This window comes from Siniperca chuatsi, linkage group LG3, assembly GCF_020085105.1.
Source record: "Siniperca chuatsi isolate FFG_IHB_CAS linkage group LG3, ASM2008510v1, whole genome shotgun sequence".
Taxonomy (NCBI): Eukaryota; Metazoa; Chordata; class Actinopteri; order Centrarchiformes; family Sinipercidae; genus Siniperca; species Siniperca chuatsi.
Window position 1 is genome coordinate 13127090 of NC_058044.1, and position 24086 is coordinate 13151175.

The 24086-nt window shown below is 38.8% G+C and overlaps 2 protein-coding genes across 11 annotated transcripts in view; both read right to left on the reverse strand.

Moving 5' to 3' along the window:
• The window catches only part of npnta (nephronectin a), a 46160-nt gene extending 37962 nt beyond the window's left edge, over nucleotides 1-8198 (reverse strand). The window contains exon 1 of one of the 7 annotated variants that reach the window (XM_044190147.1): nucleotides 7610-8198. In XM_044190147.1, the coding sequence (XP_044046082.1) occupies nucleotides 7610-7680 (71 nt within the window). In that variant the 5' untranslated portion in view covers nucleotides 7681-8198. The remainder of the gene's footprint in view (nucleotides 1-7609) is intronic. The other 6 variants (XM_044190145.1, XM_044190146.1, XM_044190149.1 and 3 more) reach the window with 6 other exon arrangements.
• A 1277-nt stretch (nucleotides 8199-9475) lies between these two features.
• gstcd (glutathione S-transferase, C-terminal domain containing) overlaps nucleotides 9476-24086 on the reverse strand; it is a 46946-nt gene continuing 32335 nt past the window's right edge. For 2 of the 4 annotated variants that reach the window (XM_044189784.1, XM_044189783.1), the window contains 4 exons: nucleotides 21040-21173; nucleotides 18150-18180; nucleotides 14641-14710; nucleotides 9476-12620 (listed from right to left, as the gene is read on the reverse strand). In XM_044189784.1, the coding sequence (XP_044045719.1) occupies nucleotides 12430-12620; nucleotides 14641-14710; nucleotides 18150-18180; nucleotides 21040-21173 (426 nt within the window). In that variant the 3' untranslated portion in view covers nucleotides 9476-12429. The remainder of the gene's footprint in view (nucleotides 12621-14640; nucleotides 14711-18149; nucleotides 18181-21039; nucleotides 21174-24086) is intronic. The other 2 variants (XM_044189785.1, XR_006377393.1) reach the window with 2 other exon arrangements.

Sequence of the window (24086 nt, forward strand, 5' to 3'; positions counted from 1 at the left end):
TGTTTGGAGGGAGGCTTCCAAGCATTCACATGGTTCTTTTCATTTTCCTGCTGTTGAGAGAAAATATAAAAGTGTACACACAAAATGTTTTTTCATGTATGAATAAAAGTAACTTTTAATAACCTTTTTTTAATCTGTCAAAAGGTTTTGGGGGGTTTTCCTAGATAGATATAAGGTGTTGTATATGTTGTAGAGATTGTAAAGCCCTTTGAGGCACATTTGTGATTTTAGGCTATATATAAATAAAACTGACTTGACTTGACTAATTTGTGTCGATGTTTTTAAATATATAATAGCTCTACAATAGCACTGAAGGGCCCATATTCTACCACATGTACTGTACTTGAGTATGCAAGAAAATAAAATAAAATTGCACCTTTTTAGTGAGAGCTGTGATACAGCAGTGATATTTGGCTCCCATCTGACTAACAGACCAAAATGCAAAGAGTTACCATCAGATAAGACAAAGTACAGCAGCAAATAGTCAAATTTTATAAGTTCGAACCAGGAAATGTTTTCCATTACTGCTTGATAAAACGATTAATGTATTTTCTAAATAGTTGCTATAGCAATAGCAATTAATATAAAATATAAAACTCACACTACATTTTCTCAGGGTGCTGAAACCGGACTTTTCACTGCTCTGCTATAGCAGATTTTCTTTGCATCATGGAAATAAAACTGATAGCACATCCGATTGTGTTGGTTTGTGTGATGTCAAACTGGAGACCTGTGTTGAAAGCCTGCCAGACCTCATTTGAATTTAGCCTTCAGTGTGCATCAGTGCACCACTGACACATCTGAGAAGACCACATTACTGTTGTGTTCATTATAAGGCTTGTGAGACAAGATTAGAAGCCATGTACTGCCTGGTGCCCTTGAAAGTACAGTATGTTTTCTATCTCAATTTATTACATTAATGCATGTCAGAGTATGTGTTCCTGTAGCGTATGTTTAAAGAATCTATCAGACAATTTCATGACAGTGGAAGATAATATCCCTGCTACAGAGAGAACAGGCATGTATTAGTGTTTATAGAGATATAAGTTATTTTCCAAGCACTGCAATTCCTCTAAGAGAAATTACAGCCGGATGTTTTTGTTACACCATGTTCTATTCTGCTCAGAGCAAGAAATAGCTTCTTGGCAGACAGTGCATGTGGATTACCTTTTTATCTGTACCAAGGCTCACCACATATTTATGGAGAGAATAGGGCAAAGGAATGAGTCCATTTAAGGATACTGATGAAAATCCAAGCCACATACTTTGAGAGCCAGGCTCTCTAAAATCTAGCAAATAATAAATGAATTGGAAGCTAGGAAAAATCAAGCTGGGTGAATTATTTTCCTACAGTTCAATAAAGAGATGGCTATTTCATTAACATTATAAGAGGTCTTGAGCACATGGGAGTTTTATGTAGATGATTGAATAAATCCAATATATGAAAACTGAATGACCTGAACTGTGTGCACATCTCATGTTGTACAGAGAAGCTCGAAACACTGTAATCCAGTTATAAAACAAAGGAGAGACTCTCTTGATATACTTCCTTTACACAAAAGATGCTTTCTTTTGTGCCTTGATGAGAGAGTGAGGTTGTTGCTCAGTATTCAAGGCACATCCTTTGCCGCTATCCCTGCCTGTTAGTGTCTCTGCGCCAAGATGAGGAAATGCTAATGCTTGCCCCCGCTGCCAATCACCTCATTGGAAAAAAACCCGATGGATGCTAAGTGAGAGTGGCAGATCCAGGGAAAATGTTTGTCTGCTGCCTGGCAAGCAGGAAGGCAGTCAGGCAGGGAGAAACTCCAAGCACACAGTGAGAGAGGAGAGGAGAGAAAAGGAAAAGAAACAAAGAGGAAAGACAGGAAAGGAAAGGGAAAAGGAATGGAAAGGAAAGGAAAAAGGAAAATAAATGAAAGTGAAGGAAAGGAAAGGAAAGGGAAAAGGAAAAGAACAAAAAAGGAAAAGGAGAGGTCTGGACAGCAGCCAAGTTTAGATGCCACTATCTCTGCACACACATGCACAAACATGGCACCTGCTGTCCTGCCATACTGTAAACTTGTTACATAAAACAAAACAAGAACATCTCTGCCCGTGGCAAAACTCAATTCATTTGGAGGATGGTGACACCTTTAAAAAAAACATCTGACAACCTCTCATGAGTGATACTTAAATTTGGTGACTGGAAGCTGATTTCATCCTGATGTTCTTGTACACTCTTGAATGTATTCATCAGTGTGCATAAGGTAATTATCATCTTAGAATACGGAGGTATCGTGTGGGAAGAGTTCATGTTGCTATGGGGCGCCTGCTCCTGTATAACCTAATGGTCTCATATTCCTTTGCAGTTATATGACATTACGAAGTAATCATTGCATATAATGACTCCCTGTGGAAAGCTGCCCATGCCAGTTACACAATCACATTTAACAGTTTTCAAAAGATTCTGTGGGTTAAAGAGATACTTTGTCTTCTGCAGGAGTAACTGTAAAAAAGTCCAGGTTTTGTCTTCTTTACACATTGTGCTGTAATGGCCTTGAATAAAAGCTTTGTCTTTCTTTTTTCTTCAAATGGCAGCCTGTACATTAATACTAGAAACTCTGTCATAGATGTATCAACTCATCCTTGTGGTAATTTCTGAGAAGGTGATTTAGTGGTGTTTATCACCAATCTTGCTCCTTTTTGCAACATTAAAAAAAAAAAAAAATCTGCAAATTGTTTGACACTTGTTATTCTGCCAGCTCTTCTTTTCCAGCCTCTTTGGAAGTCTTTATGTTGCCACAAGTTGCTTTGAAAATCACATCTAACAGTGTTGATTGCCAGATGTCATTTAGAGAACTGACAAGAGCGTATGCAGATAATTAACATCAACTTCATATCACTGGCCAGTGTAGTCATCTTGTGTGACTTTGGTACTTGAAAGTTATGTGATGGAAATGACCTCATTTGGTATTCCCATTATTTTGCCCATTAAATTGTCGATTAATCAATTAGTTGATCGACAGAAAATGAATCATCAACTATCTTTATATAATTGATTAAGATGGTAATTTTATATATCGATAAATTTACTGGTTTCCTTTGTCGTCTATGAGAGTAAATTGAATATCTTTGGGTTTTGGGCTGACAGTATCAGTAGATGTCAACTTGGGCTCTGGGAAATTGTAATTTTTCCACCAAAATGATTAATTGAGAAAATAACAAGCAGATTGATCAATAATTAAAATAACCATCAATTGCAGCCCTATTCCTTTGCAGATGGATATCCAAGGTCAATGAAATGTAAAATTATTATCAAAATGGAAACAACAGACAGATGAGGCAGCCATAAAAATCAGATGGAACCAAGAAAAAGTCAATGGTCTATCTTGGCAATCAAATCTAAGATTTTTTATTGTTTTTCCAGTAGCAGGAAATGATAATGTGGTAGAGCTGGTATTTTGTTTGCCCGGAGGATTAATAAATATATATATATATATATATATATATATATATATATTCTTCAAGTTTTCTCAACATGTCAGGATCAGAGGGGCATGACATTTGACTCTGAGCACATGATGTTATGAAGACTATGAGCAAAGGAGCAGAGTTTGAACTCCTACGAGCTCCCAGTGGATGGTGGGCGAGAGGTGTGAGGTCTGAGACGGGAGCTTCATAAAATGCAACAGGTCCTGGATTATTGAATCAAATATTTTCCTCTAATGCTTTCTCCTACACACACACACATATATATATATATATATATATAAATATAAATACACACAATAAATACACACACATGCACACACATCCCGGAATCCTGTTTCATGTTCTCAGTCCTCTCTTCATGCTGAATTTAGCCCATGGCAATTGTGCACTGCAACGCGCTCTGAACTTGAAACTGAGGGTTTAATAAAATTCATCAGCTCACCGTTTCATTACATCAACAATGTCAAACACATAGTTTTCATTTCTTAGAACATTTATGGCTTGAAAATTAGAACTAATCTCAATCAACAATGGGAGTTAACGGTGACACTGAACAAAACAGTAGAGCATTTTTTTCAGATACATTTTGTCCCCAGTGATATTGTACTGAACAGAAAGCTGGCATATCAAATGGACGTGAGCATAATACCTGTATTTATTACCCAGAGGCTCTGAATAATGATCCTAAATTGCACTAAGCCTTGAAGGAACTCAAGCAGATAATTATTACCCTTCATGCATACCGTGTGACACCTATTCTCAAGCACAGACTATCAGACCAGGTTCTTCCAGCAGAACCTGAGAGGTTGATATCCACTATGGGGACACCATCCTTCTTCCATTGTTTTACTAATGGATACAGAGCTGGCCGATTTCCCCTGCCTGACAGTGAAGAGTAGTCAGTCCATCGCTCACAGAGGAGCGGTGTGGGGTGTAGCGTGATAATCAGGACCATGAAGGTATAGTCCTCATTCAGAGCGATGATAATTTAATCTGTCTATCTATCATCCGTCCATGAATCCATACTGAAGCATGCAAAGCGTGACTGTTAAATGGATTTTCCTCAAAAACACCCATAGATGTTGATTGCTGCATTTGTAGCATCTTGGTGTGAAGGACTTGCTCGAACCTGCCAAGCTCAGCGCTGCAAATATAAGTGTTTATAGGATGTTTTCTTTTAAAGGGGATGAAACGTTTGTAAGTACTAGCATGGCATGTCTAGATGTAGCCTGAGATGGTGGGTTTTCAACACCACCGACTGCAGCCTTACAAATTACCATTGAATTAACTGGGACACAGTGTTAACAACAATTAATATTAAATCACTATAACAGGACTGTTGAATTGCATTAAAATGCACAAGTGTCTGGTCACAGAGTGTACCGTGCAGCAGACTCTGCCAACAAGCTTGCAATGGGACCTGACCTTGCTGCAACTCTCTTTTTTTTATATAAAGGACACAACATGTCAATGTCTATGCCGCTATACTTAAATTGAACATAAACTTATACTTCATCTTATATGACTGAAGACTTTGCTAGATTGTTATGGTGACCAATGGTAGTAGTCTGCATAGGTTCGATTGTCCATGTAGCATTCATTTCAAGACAATGTAAAGTTTCTCAATTGATTTCCACTTACTCCGTTACTGTCCTGTTTGCTCAGTGAATATAACAGCACAACAACAAGGAGAGCAGCATTAACTGAAATGCTGCATGCTATAGTTTTCCATTGGGACCTGGCAATTTATTAAAGTTCATAAGGCTTGTATAGGTACAGTACTTGATTGCATGTTTCTCAATAGGCAAGACAACACTGAACTGTCAGTCAGTGGAGTGTGACTTCCCTTATTGTTCACTCTCAGAAAACATATGGCATGGCTACACTTTAAATCTTCTCTATGACTCATAATAAAGATGTTGGTACATTCTTCATCACTGCATTGACATATGCGAGATATTGAACACTGAGAAAACTGTAAATGTATTATTTTTTAATTCATAAAATGTGACTTCGACAGTATTTTCACACTCATTCTCGACCCCTGAAAGCCCAAATGTGGGTCTGATATTACAACGCCAACAAAACCTGGCAGCAGTCCACAGCTTTGGATTATTACTGAGGAGGTCTGGTATGTGCTGCTTGGCTGTGTTGGACTTAACAATTTAGTGACATCACTGGGGAAGAATATCCTGTATGTCTACTGTATGTGTTTCATTTTGGCAAAGCCTTCTATGCCACATGACAGGATATCGGCTGTCCTTGAGTCCTTGGTTGGAATAAAAAGTGGCAACAACAACAGTACAGTGCTTTCAGCCACAGATTTGCAGGTAAGCATATTATGTGCAGCTATGGGAGAACAAAATGATCTTGCCAATGATGCCCGTGAAGGACCCTTCAGGACTAGATGGATAAGCCTGTTAGAAGCGCTCTCTAAAAGGCAGTAAGTGAGAGAGACTAGGTAATAAATGGCTTTTTTTGCTTGTGATCGGTCTCAGGGGATATACTCTCAATGAATTAATATTGAAGCAGAGACTCGGGCCCAGGCAAGTTTATACCCATAAAAATTGGCAAATTATGGCTATGGTGACAAGCCACTCCATCAGCAGGGATGTTAATAATATACAATATGCTGCTGCTAGGTTAAAGTAAATGATCATTACACAAAGGCAATGCGTGAAAGTTACAGCCCTACACATCTCATCACACCACGGCCTGTCACACAGACATTAGCCATGGTGAATTAAGAAAAAAATGTCCTAAATAACAATAATATAGTATGTGCTTGCAAATACTCAACTCAAGTGTTCTGTAATATTGCTGCCTTCATTCCCTCTCACACACACACAGACGCTCCTTGCCGAAACCTTTGATATCCAAATTGCTTCTTTTGAAATACTCTTGAACACAGCAGAAAACTGAATTGAAAGAGCTGAGGAAATAAAAAAAGGCTATATACCTCCAGATGTCAAAATCTATTAACAAGCAGGTGGAATGGCAGTCAGTCTGAAAGGGCTTTTTGAAATACACACACACTATTTCAATAACAATTACCTCCGATAATCTTCAAAAGTTTCATTCATTTGAAAAGTGAAACATGAGAGAGGATCCTGGCTTTGGGGCTCAGCCTGTCTGACAGAGATACATGAGGAAAAATAAAGTACAATACTTGGCTACATTCTCTGTTGGAGATGTAGGAAATTTGGCAGTAGGACTCTGTTTGTGTAACTCTCTCACTGTTTGGATGGACTTCAGTCCAATTTTACTCAGAGCTCTAAAAATCAGTATGACACATAGTAAGAGATGGGGGTATAGTGTCTGATATTGCACGTCTTTAAACTGTGAAAGTTCTTTTAACAAGAACAAATGAGCATTCTGCCAATGAACATAACTGATGAAATTACTTTTTCACAAACAATTTGGATACATGGTTTTAAATACTTGTTTCAAATGAATGGGCCAGGTTTATAGCTAAATTACAACCTGGTTTTATTATGCAGGGTTGTAAAAAAAAAAAAAATGCTGGCATCATTCCTCACGAATGATGATGATTCCTTCATCAACTCAGATGCACCTATAGGCAGATTGAAATCTCGAACACGTGCATTCTTTGGGGTCTGGCACGTCTCCACACCTCTGTCTTCACATACTTCATCGGATTCGTGTTTGAACATGAAGCACTGGGCAACGTGTTGTCACATCACTTTAAAATCAGCCTGATATATGCACAACACAAGAACCGCTCGGTGTAATATTTGCACATGTAAACACTGCATCTACTGTAACAGAACGAGTGTTCTGGGGCGCAAAACCGACTAGTTTGAATGCACTTGGATTATTACGGTTTTCATCAAAATAAAAGTCAAGACAATAGACTGAAAAAGACAAAGCGGAGATGTCAAGACCACGAATCAGTAACCCGCTGTGGAGCGCACAGAATTTCACAGGAGCAACATGTTTTCAGTCACATCTAAATTCAGCTTCGCAGTTTGGAGATATTAATGCTTCAGTTTGCAGCCACTCCAGCAAGTGCTGTCTTTAATCAAAGGCGCAGTTTTTACAGAAACAGCCTAGGCTATAAATGTATTCAACTGTAATGACCAAACTGCAGCAGACAATGTAAACCATGTGCTCTTACCTGCCATCAAACTCTGCACTTGCTCCAAAGCAGCAGCTATACAACAACATCAACTTTATCCATAAATCCATGATTACGTTACGCGCCCACGCTGCTTGTTATTCTCCGTAATCCAAAAGCACCGGGCAGGAAACCGTGGAGGAAACAATTAGGCGAAGAAACAGCAGAGTTTCTTTGACGCACACTGAAGGTGCACAGGTAGGACAGGTCTGCTGGCGTCCCTCCGACTGTTCATGTGCGAAATCCAGGAGGTGCGGGAGTGAAACCAGTACGCTGCCTGGAAGTAGAGTGACCCCGATGTGTGTGTGTGTGTGTGTGTGTGTGTGTGTGTGTGTCTGTGGAGCGGGACGCACTCTGCCGGGAAGAGAGAGCACAGCTCCCTCTCTCTCTCTCCTCTCCTCTCCTCTCCTCACAAGTTCAGTCAGCGGGCTCTCCAGCCAACAGCACCCACTGCAGTCAGACCTTATCTCCCGTCTTTTCAATAACCAGCAGTAAACACCGCGGATATCCAGTCAGCCGCGCTTGTGGGACTTTTAATTTAACGTCATGACCTGTACAGCCAAGAGGAAGCGGCTCCAGATGCAGCTCCGTGCCGCGCTTGCTTTGGAAATGCCTTAATTAATTGCGTAGCCTGCCGAGGCACGCAGGTGCATCGGCCACCCAGGTAGATGTTGTTCGCGCTGTAAAGACAATGCAGTGAAAATTACTGGGGCTGAATTTAGAGAGGACAAAAAGATAAGCAACACAAAACACAAAATGAGCGGTTTGACACAGTTTGAGGAGAACTTGAATAAATAGAAAGGCTTTTGTTGGACCTGTAATTATTGTAAATAGAAACACAATGTTTTTGATTGAAATGTTTTTTAACATAATTCCAGCTAGACACATTCTGTCTGCGCTTTGTGGCAGACATTTTCTCGACTGCATTAGGTCTATTGTAAAAGAAAGAGGCGCAATCACCTGCTTTTCTTGAATGCAATTTTCCCATTATACTTTGCACAACATGTTGAAAATTTGATGCACCCCTAAATGAAATTGCTAGGTCTTTATTATTCTCATTCTTCGACAAGAGGTTATGTCTGATTCTATTAGGGTCATTATCTCATCATAAGCAGCACTTCATATTCAAAGTCTGGTGAATTGCACTTCCTGTCTGGGGGCACAATTATAAAGGTCTGCCTCATTTTCTTCTGCCTCGAGAATTTTAGTCAGTCAATAAAATAATTCTTCAGCAGGGACTCATTGGAAAGATCCATATTTTCTCACTTATCCCAAGCGGTATCTAGCCATGCTAGTTTTTCAGTTTGATCACCTGAAGCTAGGAGATGCCCATCTCTAAGTTCTTTTAGTTAGGATTTAGTTGAATTTAGAAGCAGTTGTTGATTTCCAGAGGAATTATCTTAAAAGAGCAGCTCCATTTAAACCCAAATATTAATTTATTAGTCATTTATTATTGGAAACTCGTTCTCTTATACTGTGTGTGTTGAATTGCTTGTTTGTAGACACATTTCAGATTTGTGCACGTTCAGCTGACCTGCTGTGAGACTCCTTAGGTTACATTAGAAATAAATTTGAATTAAGTATTTGGAAAGGCAACAAATGAACACTGGATCTACTGTATTTAACCTATAATAGGTCCCAAACTACATGGTTCTTTCCAGGAAAGGTCAGAGGAAATTCTAAAGGAATTAAGAACCTGTAAAATAAAACATTACCAAATTGCGTTTGTGGTGCAAAAAGTCTTGAAAAAACTAAACAACATGTCTTTTCAGAAATGATGTCTAAGTTCTTCTGGACAATCCACAAAACACGCTGTCAACTGTCAGGGGTAAAAGAAAAAAGATGTGAAAAAATGTCTTTCTGTGATTTGGGCAAACTCGTCCTTTAATGAACCCTGTGTGGAAAGTGAGTCATTAGTTACATTCTGAACAGACAATGTTACAGTAGATAAAAGTAGAAAATAAATGCAAAAATAGAATAAAAGCAGGGAAATCCCAAACTGGGGATATATAAGGTGAAAACAGATGTGACAAGTAGGATGAGAAGCATCAGGGAATAGTTTATAAGGGTGTGCAAAATAATACCTGAGTAGGCAACCAAAGAGATGATGTGTGCATAATAATTTGTTGTTATTCTCGACTTTTATAATTATGCTCAACATTGTTTTTTAGAAAAAATATACACAACTAAAATGAACATTTCATTGGTGGCAATGCGTGTTAAACATAAAAGCACTAGTATGATATGTAAAATAACTGAAAGGGCAGCAGCGGCCCCTTGTATCATCTGGGTTTGTACTTTATATGAGTGCCTGTTATAGTAACTGAACATTAACAAGGTCACTGTCAAAAGAGAAAATTCATACCAATAGGGAGGGACCCCAAATATGGAGCAACAAACGGTTGCAAACAAACGGCCATAAACACTACAAGTGTAATGAAGTGGAAAACACCAAGACGAGCTGGATTTTAATTACAAGTAATAACAGAAGCTAATGAAACAATGAAAGCCCCATTATTTCCTGATAGAGGTTTTCTGCTGCAACAAATTGTTCAGTTGAAATTGCTTTTGAAAACCTACACAAATGTGAAGAGTGTTCGCTGAGTTTAATAGAAAAAAATCTACGTGTTATTTTAATGTAAATGGACTGCACTTGTATAGCGCCTTTCTACTCTTTCTGACTACTCAAAACGCATCACATAACATATCACATTTACCTTATTCACACATCCATACACTGATGGCAGGTACCAACTGCTCATTAGTTCAAAGAAGTAACTAACCATTCACACACACTCACACACCGAAGGCACAATAGGAGCAATTTGGGGTTCAGTGTCTTGCCCAAGGACACTACGACATGTGGGCTGGGGGAAGTTGGGATTGAGCCACTGACCTTCCGATTGGTGGACGACCCGCTCTACCACTAAGCCACAGCCTATTTATGCTGATTATCAGCATATACATAAAGACTCCTCACTGACTAAATGACAATCTACTTTCCATATACGATTTGTTCAGTCACAGGTTCCTTTTGCTCCAAAAAAACTTTTAAAAAATCATTTGTTTAAGGTTCAGCTCATATCTTGTCAACTTTTGTTTTGAGGTCAATCAGTTTGCAGTACTTTTTTTTCCTCTTAATTTCTATATTTTGAGTGTTACGCACCACAACACCAAGGCAAATTCCTAGTATGGGAAAACCTACAGGGCAATAAACCTGATTCTGATTTCTGATTCTGTTAATTACACACTAAAAAATGCATTTAGCTCAGTGTATCTCTGACTCCATGCTTTACTCATAGGAAGGCTTCGTGAAGCTGATCATTAGTAAAGAAACACTGTGCATTTACATAGAAAGAAGCTCAGATATCTCACCTATTTTGTCTAAACAAAAAGTCTTGTTTAGTCACCTTCCAGCCCCGGGTGTTTGGGTTGAATCGACCCACTTCACACCTCTTTATTCTCTTCTCTCTCATACAAGCTATAAGTAGTTCCACCTACTCTTGTTCTCCTCTTTTGTGCCTATATGCATTTCTGTAATGTGCACTTATGCACAGCCACAAGCATGAACAGGGAGTCAGACATCTCCTTTTGAAATAATTCCAGTCCTTGGAAGGAGCTGTGTCTGTGGCCATTCACCTCAGGATAGATTGACTCTCCTGACTGAATTCAGATGAGCTCGAAAAGCCTACACCCTTCTTGTCTTATCCCTTCAGTGTGAGCAGGAAAACTGGCTCTCCTGCTACCTCCCCAGATTTCTCAAGTAGCCGCAATACACTGTCAAAGGTGAGAACACAGGATTTTTCAGAGAAACAGATGACCAGTTTCACCTGGGAGAATGAAAGCTTAAGGGGCTATAGTATGTCTAAAGTATACATGATTGGAAATATGGTGCGTATTGTGTGATTTTCATCTACTGGGCTCTGAGCAGAGCGCATCTAATCAAGCACACTGACCTTTTCACAAACATCATAAAATATTCATATTCGTATGATGGGACGCATTCCATAGTCACATTCACTCTATGAAGAATAATCAGTTTCTCTGTAGAACCATCATGACAAATGCTGTATTTTACCTGATGTGATACAAGTTTAAATCCAATTTCTCTCTTTCTACACCCCCTCCCCCAGTCTCTCACAAACACACACTGGAGATGTAGATCATGATAATTCCCCATCTCATCTTTAAGTGCAGATGAGTTTTTAGCACAGAATTTCTCCTTCTTCTGTTAAAACCTGGCAACAGAGGGAGCTGACTGCTGAGTTCTATCACAGAAGGCTGTATACAGACTATTTGCAAAAACAGCATGTGGAAGTATGGTGTACTTAATTCTCAATGTGGGTGTGTAATTCCTGCAGCTTCTGTTTACGCTGACAGCTTGATCACACAGTTTAGGCAAAGACACAAACGTAACATAGCAGTTGGTGAGAGACTTGAGCTCTTTTACAACTATGCGTCCAATAATTGATTGCATTTAACTAAGGAGATGAGTTCTCCGCAAGCACTCCTCCTCCACATGGCATCATCATGGCACTATTTCCTTTACCTTCAGTCTGAAAGAGATTTCAAAAGATGACTTTTGCTAGTCCAGAAATAATAAGCAAACATCTGTTTTATTTTCTGAGGCCGTTTCTTACAAAAGGCTTGTAAAAAAAAAACAAAAAAAAAAACAAAAAACAAAAGAAAATGTTGAGGGTGGATAAAATATAGTTGTATTCTCAGCACCATCATAACACAGCCAGAACCACAGAGGATGAGTACTTTATCAAACCCTGACCACACTGAAGATGCTCTGCTGTACAGTGGTGCTTGCAGTCCTAATTATGCACCAGCGCTTCCAGTTGGCTTGCACTGACTTCCAGTCCACTCTTCTGCAGTGGCCTTCCCACCAGCATGTTGTTCTTTGGTGAACAGCTTTCAGGTTCCATAGTCATCACCCGCACCAAGTACCCATGAGTCTCTGCTGCCCACAAGCGGTCCAAGTCTACCAGGCCCATACACTGTTTACCTGGAGTGGTCCAAAAAGAAAAAACAGTTGCATTTTATCGTCCAAAAATAAAATAACCCAGTTTTAAGCATTTTCTTACACTTGACCTTACTTGGTTATATTTACAGGTAGGGATAAAATAACAGGGTTGCCTTTTTATTTTAAGGCAATCACAAAGCACAGCCTCAAACATTAACCATAGATTAGAAGAACATTATTAGTAAAGCCTAACCAATATTCTTTTTTCTAAGCCGATGCAATACTGATATTTAAGAGTAAAAATATACAGATATTCAGATAATATATATTCAGACATACTGACAATCCTTTTAAACATTATTATGTAACATAAGAGAGAGAAACATGTTTGGCAAGGATTCCTCTAATTAGGTTATTAGTGTATTTTACAGGATAGTTTATAGTAAAAATATGTTGTTGTTGTTATATATTGTTGATAAAAATCAAAGAAATTACATAAAATAACTGTCATATATATAAAAATAGAACCTGTGAAACCCTTCTGAAAATTATTTTGTCATATCTGCCAACATATAGTCCAGGGACAAATTAATAGGAAAAACATGAATGACTAAATGGTGAAACCTTTGCTATGTTTATACATGCTGCCATACACATGTGCTACATGATACAATTCACATCCAAATTATTTTAGATCAAAATGATGGAGAAAAAGATGTGACTTTGTCTTTTGAGGAAACATTTCCATCCCGATGTTTCATCAACAGGGCATGAAAGATAAGAATAAAAATCATGTGAATCATTTGATATGGACCAGATCTTAACTCAAATGAACACCTATTGGAGATTTTGGACCAACGGGTCAGACAGTGCCCTACAGCACCATCATCAAAACACCATTCTTCTTTTGGAAGAATGGTGTTAGTCCCTCCAGTAGACTTCAATAGAGTCTATGCCAAGGAGTGCTGAAGCTGTTCTAGCGACTTATGATGGCAGCCGTGTTTTTTTTGGTCACCCATCTGTGGATGCTGTGGATGCTGATAAATCTAAGCCAATATCAGCAGATCAAACTATCTGTCAGGCTCTAATTAAACAGCAGTGGCACTTTCCATTTCCTGTATGTTCCTAGCATTCGTGTGTATCAGTACCCTAAAGAAGCGACTTATTCATCAACAACTTCACACTGAATATCACGCTTTTCTCTTAGGATTTCCTTTAAACAGACTTCAAATGTATTATGCAGTTTAACAGTTAGGTAGCAGGTGCCAGACAGTGTAAACGCGAGCTTTGGTCTCCCATGCTGCCTAGACGGTCACAGTGACATTGGCAGGCTCTGGAGAGATGAGATCAAACATGGTTAGAAAATGTTAGTGGGAGAGGTTGAGCCCTGTTAACTGATACAGAGCAGAAACCTCTGTGACAGGTGGTGTCAGGTACATATGAAAGGGCTTCAGACTGACGAGGCATTGGGGAACTATCTCAGATTCAGAGGGAACCTTGATAAGCTGGAGAACTATCAGGGTGAAGAGAGTCCTCAACATAATAAAACACTGTACAGTGAAGCTTCAGCAAAGGCCTAAAGGTTTCAGTCTGACAAAACACTTGCCTCTGATCTGGCAGCTGTTCACTGCAGCTGTTTTGTCACACTGAAGAAATCCCAGCATTAACATTTTTCACACTTCTCAAAAGTCTAGACCTTTTGAAAAGTAGTAACAATGTAAACAAATCTCAGAAACACAACATCAGCATGTACTAAGATGTACTAACTGTTTAGGTGCGACAAAAAAACAACAACTACTACAACATGATAAACAGAAGTCAAACTGGAACTGTGACTCTGAGCTCAGTCTGGAGCCATTCTGGAAAAATGTGCCTGATACATTTCTTTGTGATGTGAATTTAAACAATGAAATTTAGCATAAAAATGTACAATAAAAAATACATGATTTTAATACAATAGCCAAAAAACAATAAATATCAAGATAGTATCAATTTCTAATGTCAGACATATAAGGTAAAGAGGGTGAATGTTCAGGTTTAAGGAGAAGATTGTAAATAGTACCTATGAGTCGCCTCTCAGGAGGGAGCTGGACAGCAGTTTGGTCTGCGAAGCGACAGAGGATCATGTGTTCCTGAAACAAGGACAGACAATGAGTATAGCAACTGTTTACTGCAGGTGTAATTAACACTAACACTACAGCTCAGGATGATATCTGTTAAGTCTCAAAACCACTGGCCCTGCCATTGTGAAAACAGCAAAATAACTAATCAAAATCAGATCAATAAGAGATTTAAAGAATGCCACAAAGACTGTTTTTCTATAATGAGACATTCAGTGAAACTAACACTCTTATGCATGCACATACACACAAGCATGCATGCATCTATTCAGCCATCTTTTTTCTACATCTGCTTATCGTACTTACAGCCATAGAGAGGAAGGCTTGAGCCTATCTCAGCAAGCACTTGCTGAGAGGCAGGGAAACGTTCTCAGCAGATCACTGGTCTATCACATGGCAACGAATTCTATGTAGGAACTCAAACCGAACAGTATGGCAGCATGATTCTAGGGATGCCAATGTCGGTAAGTCCACCACTTTGGTCCAGACTGAAATATCTCAACAGCTATTGGATGCACTGCCATAATATTTTCTACAGACATTCATGTTCCATAAAGGATGGATCCTACTGACTTTGGTGATCCCTTAACCTTTGCTCTTATGGCACCAGCAGGTTGACATTTTCGGATTTAAGCTAAATTTATCTTACCAAAAATATCAAATATATCTGGCTGGATGACCACGAAAATTGTTTCAAATTGGTAAACAAATTTAACAACTTTAGTGATCCCCTGGCATTTCATCTAACACCATTCTCAAGTCAAACGTTGAATTTGCCCAACTTTTAATGACACTCCCATAAGCCCCATCTGTACTTTGTGTTTATTGCTAATTAGCAAATGTTAGCATGCTAACAGGCTAAACTAAGAAGGTGAACCTGGTAAATATTATCTACTATAACATCAGCATGTTAGCATTGTCTGTGTGAGCATGATAGCATGCCGATATCAGCATACAGCTTCAGAGAGACACTGGCATGGCTGTGGACTCTTAGCCTTGTTTCATTGTCTCCTTACAGTGTCACTGGAGTGATTTACAGTGATCGAGATTGATTTCTCCGCATTGTGTACATATTTTGCAGACCAGTTTACAGTATGTCTGACTAGTTTACTAGATGTAAGATATAAAATAAATTAATCAATGTAAATTCTCTAAAAAGGCCAGCTAAACCCTCTTTATTTATTTCCAACTGAAGGACACGTTTTTCTGTCCTGTTTTTACCTTGCGATGGTTCATGGAACAAGTGACTCAGGAGAGCAGTTAGTCACCTCTAACCTGCTTCTACTTTAATAGATTCCATTCTTCACTCTGCGGGGTCGACGCTGAATGCAAGGCCACGGAGCAGGTGCTTAAAGTTAGCGCTGAACACCAATATCTCACACCATTAGCCCTTTATTCCAGCGATACACCATTTGTCAATGTGCTGTCATTTTGTTTAACTACTGTAGTTCAGGAAGGACAACTATGGTTCTGGAGCAGAGACACAGGAGAAAGTGGGGTTCTGTACACTGAGCCCAAATGAATAGCAAATACCAAACATGGTTGTTGAAAGCAAATCCATAGGGGGAGGCAGAGGAGATTCAGAGCTCAGGTTTAAAGTGGCAGATAATGTGTCTGCTGGTTTAAATAGAATATAGATTTCTCTTGCTGTGTGGCTACATGTTAAGCTTCTTATTCCCAGACAAAAAATATGGCAATTGTGATCTTTTGCTCAGGCATTTGATAAACAGTAGAAAAATCACAACTCACTATCACAAAACAGCACAACTGCTCAGTGTCTTGTAAATAATATATCTTTTGTGCCTCTCAAGCCACATCTCTAAAAATCTGTTTCTTCCAGTGCACAAAAGAAAAGAAGTTACAGGTGGTCCGATGTTGTGACATGTCTCTTGAGGTTGCCATGGCTACGACCTGCAGCAACTTTTGCACAGATTCTCCCCAGGGGCACTGACAGGTCCCATACATCATCATGGGATGGGCCCTCCCAGAGTACAGTGCTGTGTCTGTGCTGAGCGATATGGAATTGAGACCGGAGGGTGTGAACCTCCCTCTTGTAACTGCCTGGGGAATCCTTGTTCCCAAGACAGTGAGGAAAGCCCAGAGATCTCATTAATTTTATTTTACTGTCCAATAAAATAAATGAAAAAACAAAACAAAAGAGGAAAGCAATATAGAAACAAGCTGAAAGAAGCTTTTCTTCGTTTTTTAATTTTTGGTACATCCAAATCACAAAAGGAGCCAGCTGCACCAGCTCTTCATAAGGTCAAACTTAACCTAGGTATAACATGACGCATCACAAAATTAATACATTAGCTGTTACTAAATATTTACATACTAACTGCCAGGTGTATCTGTTACGAAGCTAACGTTAGCTTGCTAATATAATAGGAGCTGTTTAGCATGAAGAGTAAAAGAAACATGAAATATGGTCGATCTGGCCCAACACATGGTAAAATGCTGTTTAATAATGACGTAAACTGGATTTTAGATTACATTTACCAAAAATAACAACATACTTCAAATTACAAAACCTTATGCCAAGAACGTTTTGCTAAATAAGCTAATAACATCAATTAGGTTAGTTAGCATAATCAGATATGTCTTATTCTGAAACACTGAATGCATATTGTATGCATAAATAAATAAAACAAAGTCATACCTACATTTACAAAGGACTGGAAATTAAGTTTAATATATTGTTTGTGCCCCTAAAACTGTTATTATTGGAGGTTACAATTGCAATGCTAGAGTAACTTCCAGTTTACATACTGTAGTTGTGCCTTTGCCAGTTGTTTCCAAGCAACGGATTTACACATGACTTATTAACTTATTAAGTCTTTACTAGCTAAGACATTTTTAAAGTTTTATTGGTGCAACATGGTTTAACAAATCACTAGTTTGACACTAGCTAGTAGTTATCAAGAAGAAGTAGTTACGCACAAATTTAGTAAACAATTTAAGAATAGCTGTGCAATCCAATCCAGGTGTGTGTGTGTCTGCTTCTCATTTTGTTTCTCCTTTGTCTGAACATTTGAATCTCTTCTATGTTTGCTGGGTGTTGACAATTGTGGTATGAGAAAACACTTTCACCTTTCACTGGGCCATTGCACTCTGCTCCAGGCATGTTAAACTATAACTTTTTAACTAAATGCCTCTTCCATTATACTTCTGTTGATGCAGCAGCATTTTAATTTAGAGGCAGTTAGTGAGGAGAAAAACTTGTCTCATTGTGTTGTAACAGAATATGTAACACTCAAATGAACATGATGTTTTAAAATAAGTCATGACCCACGAAGGCGTCTTTCAATGTGCATATAGTGAACTGAATCTGAAACACAATCCTTGTAAAAACTGAGTGGTTGTACTTCAGTATTCTGTACTTGATATTTTTGCCTGAGTGTAAATGAATAATAAATGCAACAGAGGGATTTAATCACAATTAAAAGCATACCTTATAAGTCAGAGTCTCTTGGAACCTTTTGCTGTAAAAACAGAAAAAACAGAATATATTTTGATGTGAAGTGCAGTGATTAAAATGTGGGAGCAAGATGTATTCACAACACTTATATGTCATATGTTTACTTGCTCAGATCTGGGGCACAGATTGTATTTTTAGGGAAGATCCCTTTACAAACAAACTAGGAATATATAACCACATAAAGCTCAACAAAACACAAACAACATGCATTGTCTTTAAAACAAACCACTTTCTCTGTGGGAAACTTATAAAAGCAGGGCTTTTGCCATGACATGGGAACAAAGTCAGTTTGTTTGTGATGATTAAACGTAGTCAGATCATCACTGAAGCTAATTAAAAATCAACATGAAGAGGGTCAAGGGTCAGGGGACAGTCAGGTCACATGGAGAGAAGTCTTAAGTTTAACTCAAACTGTTAATGCATTAATGAAATGGGCAGTTTAGTTTCAGAGCTCATAAAAACCTGCGGACTTCCTGGAATGTCTACACCTGCAGAATATCCGCATGAGTACCTGGAACATGACCTGAGGGGAAAACACTAAAAGTAGCAAGGCGAAGATTGACACAGTCAGGTGTGAAGGCCCTTCACATAAACTACACTCCAGAAACACAGCTTCTTGTTGTCCATTACAGCTGCAAAGTATTTTTTGTCATTCTTTAATATTTTATGAGGAGTCAGAAGGGGTGAAGTGTCAAGTTAGCAAAAGTGAGGAGAGGAAAAGCTACGTGAAAACTCCTAAACATTTATACTGTACACTGAGGGTCCTCCGCAAGGCAAGCAATGGCCACAAAAAAATATGAATTCCTTATTTGTTAGCAGGGGTACCTTAAAAATAACATACCAGTACATCTGAAACTGTTCACTGTCATACCGTATTCTCCTTTATTGATATATACCACTGCTGATTAAGGTATGCCGATGCTATGCATGACTTATAAATGGCTTATCATTTCTGTTTCACTGGCAGACACCACTGTCTACCGGCATACCACAACAGTTTGAATCTCGTCTGGCTTTGCTGGGTGTTGATGATCATTGCACCCTGGTTCAGGCATGTGGAACTATAACTTTTAAACTAAATGCTTCAGATTTCATTGTAATTCTGTTGATGCAGCAGCATCTTTATTAAGATTCAATTAGTGAAAGGAAAAACTTGTGTCACTCTTATGAACATGATGTTTTAAAACAAGTCATGATCCATGAAGGCGTTTTTTTAATGTGCATATAGTTGCATACCACCGATGCTACTCTTGTTTTGTCATATGCCAACTCTAAGTGGTATGCTTCTTCGACTAGTGTTATGTTGCTGCTGTTCAACCTGCTTGGTGGACATGAAAACAGAATGTCAGTCCTCTTCCACTGTCATATTCCACTCCCCACTGGCTTACGACAATTCTTTACTGGCATACCACTGCTGATTGTGCGACTTTCTCAACATTTTGTCAGTGTTGATCCACCAGCAGAGGCCACTACTGCTACTACTGAAAAAATCTACAGGGTACTTTTAAGTTTATTGAAACCTACAACTTATTTTCCACCAACAGATTTTTTAGTGAAGACAGAAAGAAGCATTTATTGAATGACATTAGTACAGAAACAACACTGGACACAATGGGTGATAGGCAGTCTGTGACTAGAGCTGAAACCCCTGAATTCCTGCAAGAACATAAATTCTTGCATGTTCTGTTCTGTTTCTGTGACGTCCAAAAAGCAACCAAGGAAAAAATGCTAAATATGAATGAAAACCCTTTCATCCACATTTAGCGTTTTTGGAGAGATGAGGAAAAGAAGGAATATGCAGAGAGAGTTGGAGGTGACTCAACTTCAGGTGAGCTATGACTGCACTGAATCCTGATAACTGGACTGTAGAATAGTTTTTGGTCCAATTTTGGACAGTTAAAAAAAAAAAATCTCCTACTATATGATGTCCCCAGTCATAGTTAAAATGATCATAAAGAGAACGACTGGCAGTGACTAAATCAGAAAAAAAATTGGTAGACACGACACACTGGATGATTTTATCCCAGACTGGAACACACCCAACTTGGTCCAATCAATACAATATAATGCTAAAATCGGCCCAACAATTACAATGGCTATCTCCACCTTAACTTGCAAGCGATCACAGTCTCTCAGTTGCTACAACAGCCATCCTACACAACAGTGTTTTGTTCTGAAGCCTTTAACATCCAAAAGTAATTTCAGCGGCATGTTATTTTGTGATTCTTAAGCCATTACAGTGCCACTAGTCAACAGAGTGCTGCTATAGCAACAGGATCAACGGCATTAAAGTAAAGCCTCGCACTTTTTCTTCTCTTCTTGTTTCTTCCTTCGCTATTTAAACAGCATCATATTTTAGCTTACAACATCACCAGGACTGAAAATTAAGCTGTTAATTATCTGTAACACTACGTATGTTAAAGTAATTCCACCAAGAGTAGCATTTCTTGTCTGTACCTTCAACTGGATTTTGCTTTCACATTGTAATATCTGAGGCAGTCTCTACATAGAGAGCCCTCTTTGCTGATAGAAGGGGGCGGAGGTGAGGGGCGGACCCTGTTGTGAAGGCGATGTGACACCTGCCTCATACTGTCAGTGGTGATGATAAGACACATGAGGTGAACAAAACGCAGTGACAAGAGATATAGAGTGTGTGTATGTGTGTCTGAGAATGAGTGTGAAAATGATGGCGACCGAGAAGCCCTAAAGAGAAACTGAAATAAATCACTAAGAAAGAACAGGAGAGAAGAGAAGCGCCGATGCTAGCAGGGGTCTAACAAGAAAACAACAAGGTCAGAAATAACATTTTAAAAGGCAGAAACCCTGAGAGGTGACACTGGAGGTGCGGTGAGCAGATACAAACCTCTTGGGGAAGGTGAACTTGATTGCGTTCTGGATGAAGCCGTAGCAACAAGGACTGATGACAAAGGCAGCTCCTGCCTGGATGCAATGCTCCATCACCATGTCTGTTGCAACGCCACATGCATGGAGGGCAACCTGAAGTGAAATAAAATAATACAAATACAAAATGTGTTACTTACACAAATAAAATCTAAGCTTTCTTGAAAACCTTCTTTGTCTAACAGCAAGACCAAAACTGAGAGCACTTGAAAGCTTGCACTCAATCCCACTGATTACTTTATAATGGCTGCTGCTATTAAACACATCTATGCTCTCAAAGGTGCAGACTCACGGAGTTAGAGCAAACAAAATGTATTAGTGCTTTAGGAGTGGAGGCATGAATGCATCAGGATTCCCATTGAGTGGGTAAACTGTGTTCGGGGTGATGAACACCTAGCTATGCATTAGAAATTGTGTGGTTATATACTGGATCACGGAAAGGGATTAAAAGACCCAATATTATAGCCTGTCTGCATTCCAGCTGGCTCTTTCACCCAGTCCATCTGCAAAAATACATTATGACTCCTCAAAGGCAATGAGTTTAATAATAATAATAATAACAACAACAACTTTATGCCCTGACCCTGCAGAGCTTTAAAAGTCAGCTGTAAAATCCAAGTAATATTCAATAAGTACAGTGGTAAAATAGATGATTTCCTCTCAAGTGTACATTAGCTAAATAGATTCTGTGTTAATGGTCCAAATAAAAAGCATTATCAACAGTCTGGTGTGTCAATAGCTACTTGGACTCACTGAAATTAGCCCCGTCCGACTCAAGCAGCCACCACGAACTTCTATTCTTGGATTATAAAGTGGTTGTCACTTGGCGTCCGTGAGTCTACTGCATGTTGCCTTGACAGCAGTGCCACAGAGCACAAGTTCAGAGCGGGTCAGAACATGGCTGAGCCAAGATTGGCTGCAGCTCCAAAGATCAGGGAAGATACAGACACTCTAAACATGTCCAAGCCCACTCATAAAGTCACTGAAATGTCCGGGTACATTTCTCAGAGATGCATAAGCTCTCCCTGGAAGTTGTACGGCTGCAGCAGTCCTTCAGCTCAAACTACACAAGAAACCAAAGGTGTATACTGAAAATCTGCAAACCTTTTTAAGTGTAACTCCATGGTCTATGCTTGGAAATGGGTTTTCTCAACTGCATGAAGAGCTCCACATGGAACTCAGATGTGAGATGTAAGTCTTGAAAGATGTGCATTGATTAAAACGAAGTTACACAAGGAGACTCTGCACATGAAAGAATAACCACAAAGTGAAAATTGGGGAATTAACATCAATTACCTGCATGGCTTTGCATCTATTTGACACCTAATTTTCTATCCTCCATGTATTCATGGAATCGGGGAAAAGCCTAGCTACCAACAGCATGTCTCAGACTGCTGATTAAGAGGAGGAGTCGCTATCAAAGATTGCATGATGTTACATCCCCCACATCTAAAGCAAAAATAATTAAAGTAACACATTGCTCTTACCCAGCTGCTTAATGTTGTACATTAGTCATGCTGTGGTAAATCATAATTACATTTTATAACCTTTAGCCTTGACTTAACACAAACACAAAGGCACTCAACCAAAAGAAATGCACACAACTAAAATAAAACACATTCTGATATGTTTTGATAACCAATTATAAATTTCCAATTCTTGATTTAGAAAGCATCCTTGCTTTATCAATGGCTAAGATTTGTCTGCAAGCAATATTGATGACGCCATGTCCCAGCCCAATATGCTTTGTGAGATCCTAATTAAAAATAGATAATGGAAAGTGAAGATATATGCAAAGCTGATTTAAAACCATCTCATAGACATACAGTATTTTATATATGCCCTGCTAAGCACACCTCTGCACAAACATTACACTGGAAGAAGAAATCATGAATCAATATGCAACAACCAAAGGATCAAGGACCATTTATAAAGCTGTGGTCTTTATTAATCTGTCTTTTGGGGAGAGGAAAAACTGTTTGTATCTGTATCTTTCTCTCAATAACCACATCACAGAAATAATGAGGCTACATTATTCACTCTTATTCAAGTAATTACATCCATCTCCTGTCCTATCTGGGCCTGAGTCAGAACAAGTTCCTGCAATACTGCTAACTAATACTACTTAATCAACATCACACACTTCTCTAACAGTATGTTGCAAGCTCCATACTGTTGCAGAAGGGTGTGATTCAACAAAACTTTGGTGTCTTTCTTGCATCTCTGTTGGAGTTTTAAATGTTCAGTTTTGTTTATTGCACAGATTTCATTATGATATCAAGCTTAATATTACCTAGCAATTCAAGAAAAACAGGAAAAAAATCAGGTCCATCATCAGTAAGAAGCAGTGCTTTAACAATGTTGTGAGTCTATGGTATTTGTGCTTTATTTTGCATGTTTGTACACCCACATACAAATATATTAGCGCTTATTTGTGTGGACCAGTATAGAATAAGTGTGATTAGATAAAATCAAAGGATTGTTTTCCTCTCCAAGGTGGATGCAATGTTCCATTTTACTGGAGATAAATGGAATCAATCTTAGAGTCTTAAAAAAAAACATTGGAATTACAGCTGATAATGCCTTATTGGAATTGATCAATACTGACTTTTACATGAGGCTTAAAGCAATAACAGCAAGTACATCTTTCTTTAAACATAAAGAAGTCAACTGAAAGAATCAATTACAAACAATCAGACCCTTAAGCAGAACCATAAAGAACCTGGGTCCATTAAAATCCAAATCAACTTCAAGCTCTTTTCCTGCCTCCGAGGTCTGTTGGCTCAATGTTATCTGGACAGGAGAACGAATAAAAACTAAATCCAGCGTATGTAGAGGCTGCTTCTGATTACAGTCTAAAACCTGGGACATGAAACTGCAGACAGGAAGAGCAGACACTGACTAAGAATAGGGACACCTCAACTTAATTAGCCTGATTAAATGAAAGTGACTAAAAATGGGACCATGTATTATACATAACGGGATTATAATCAGTGTGATGGGTGGCTC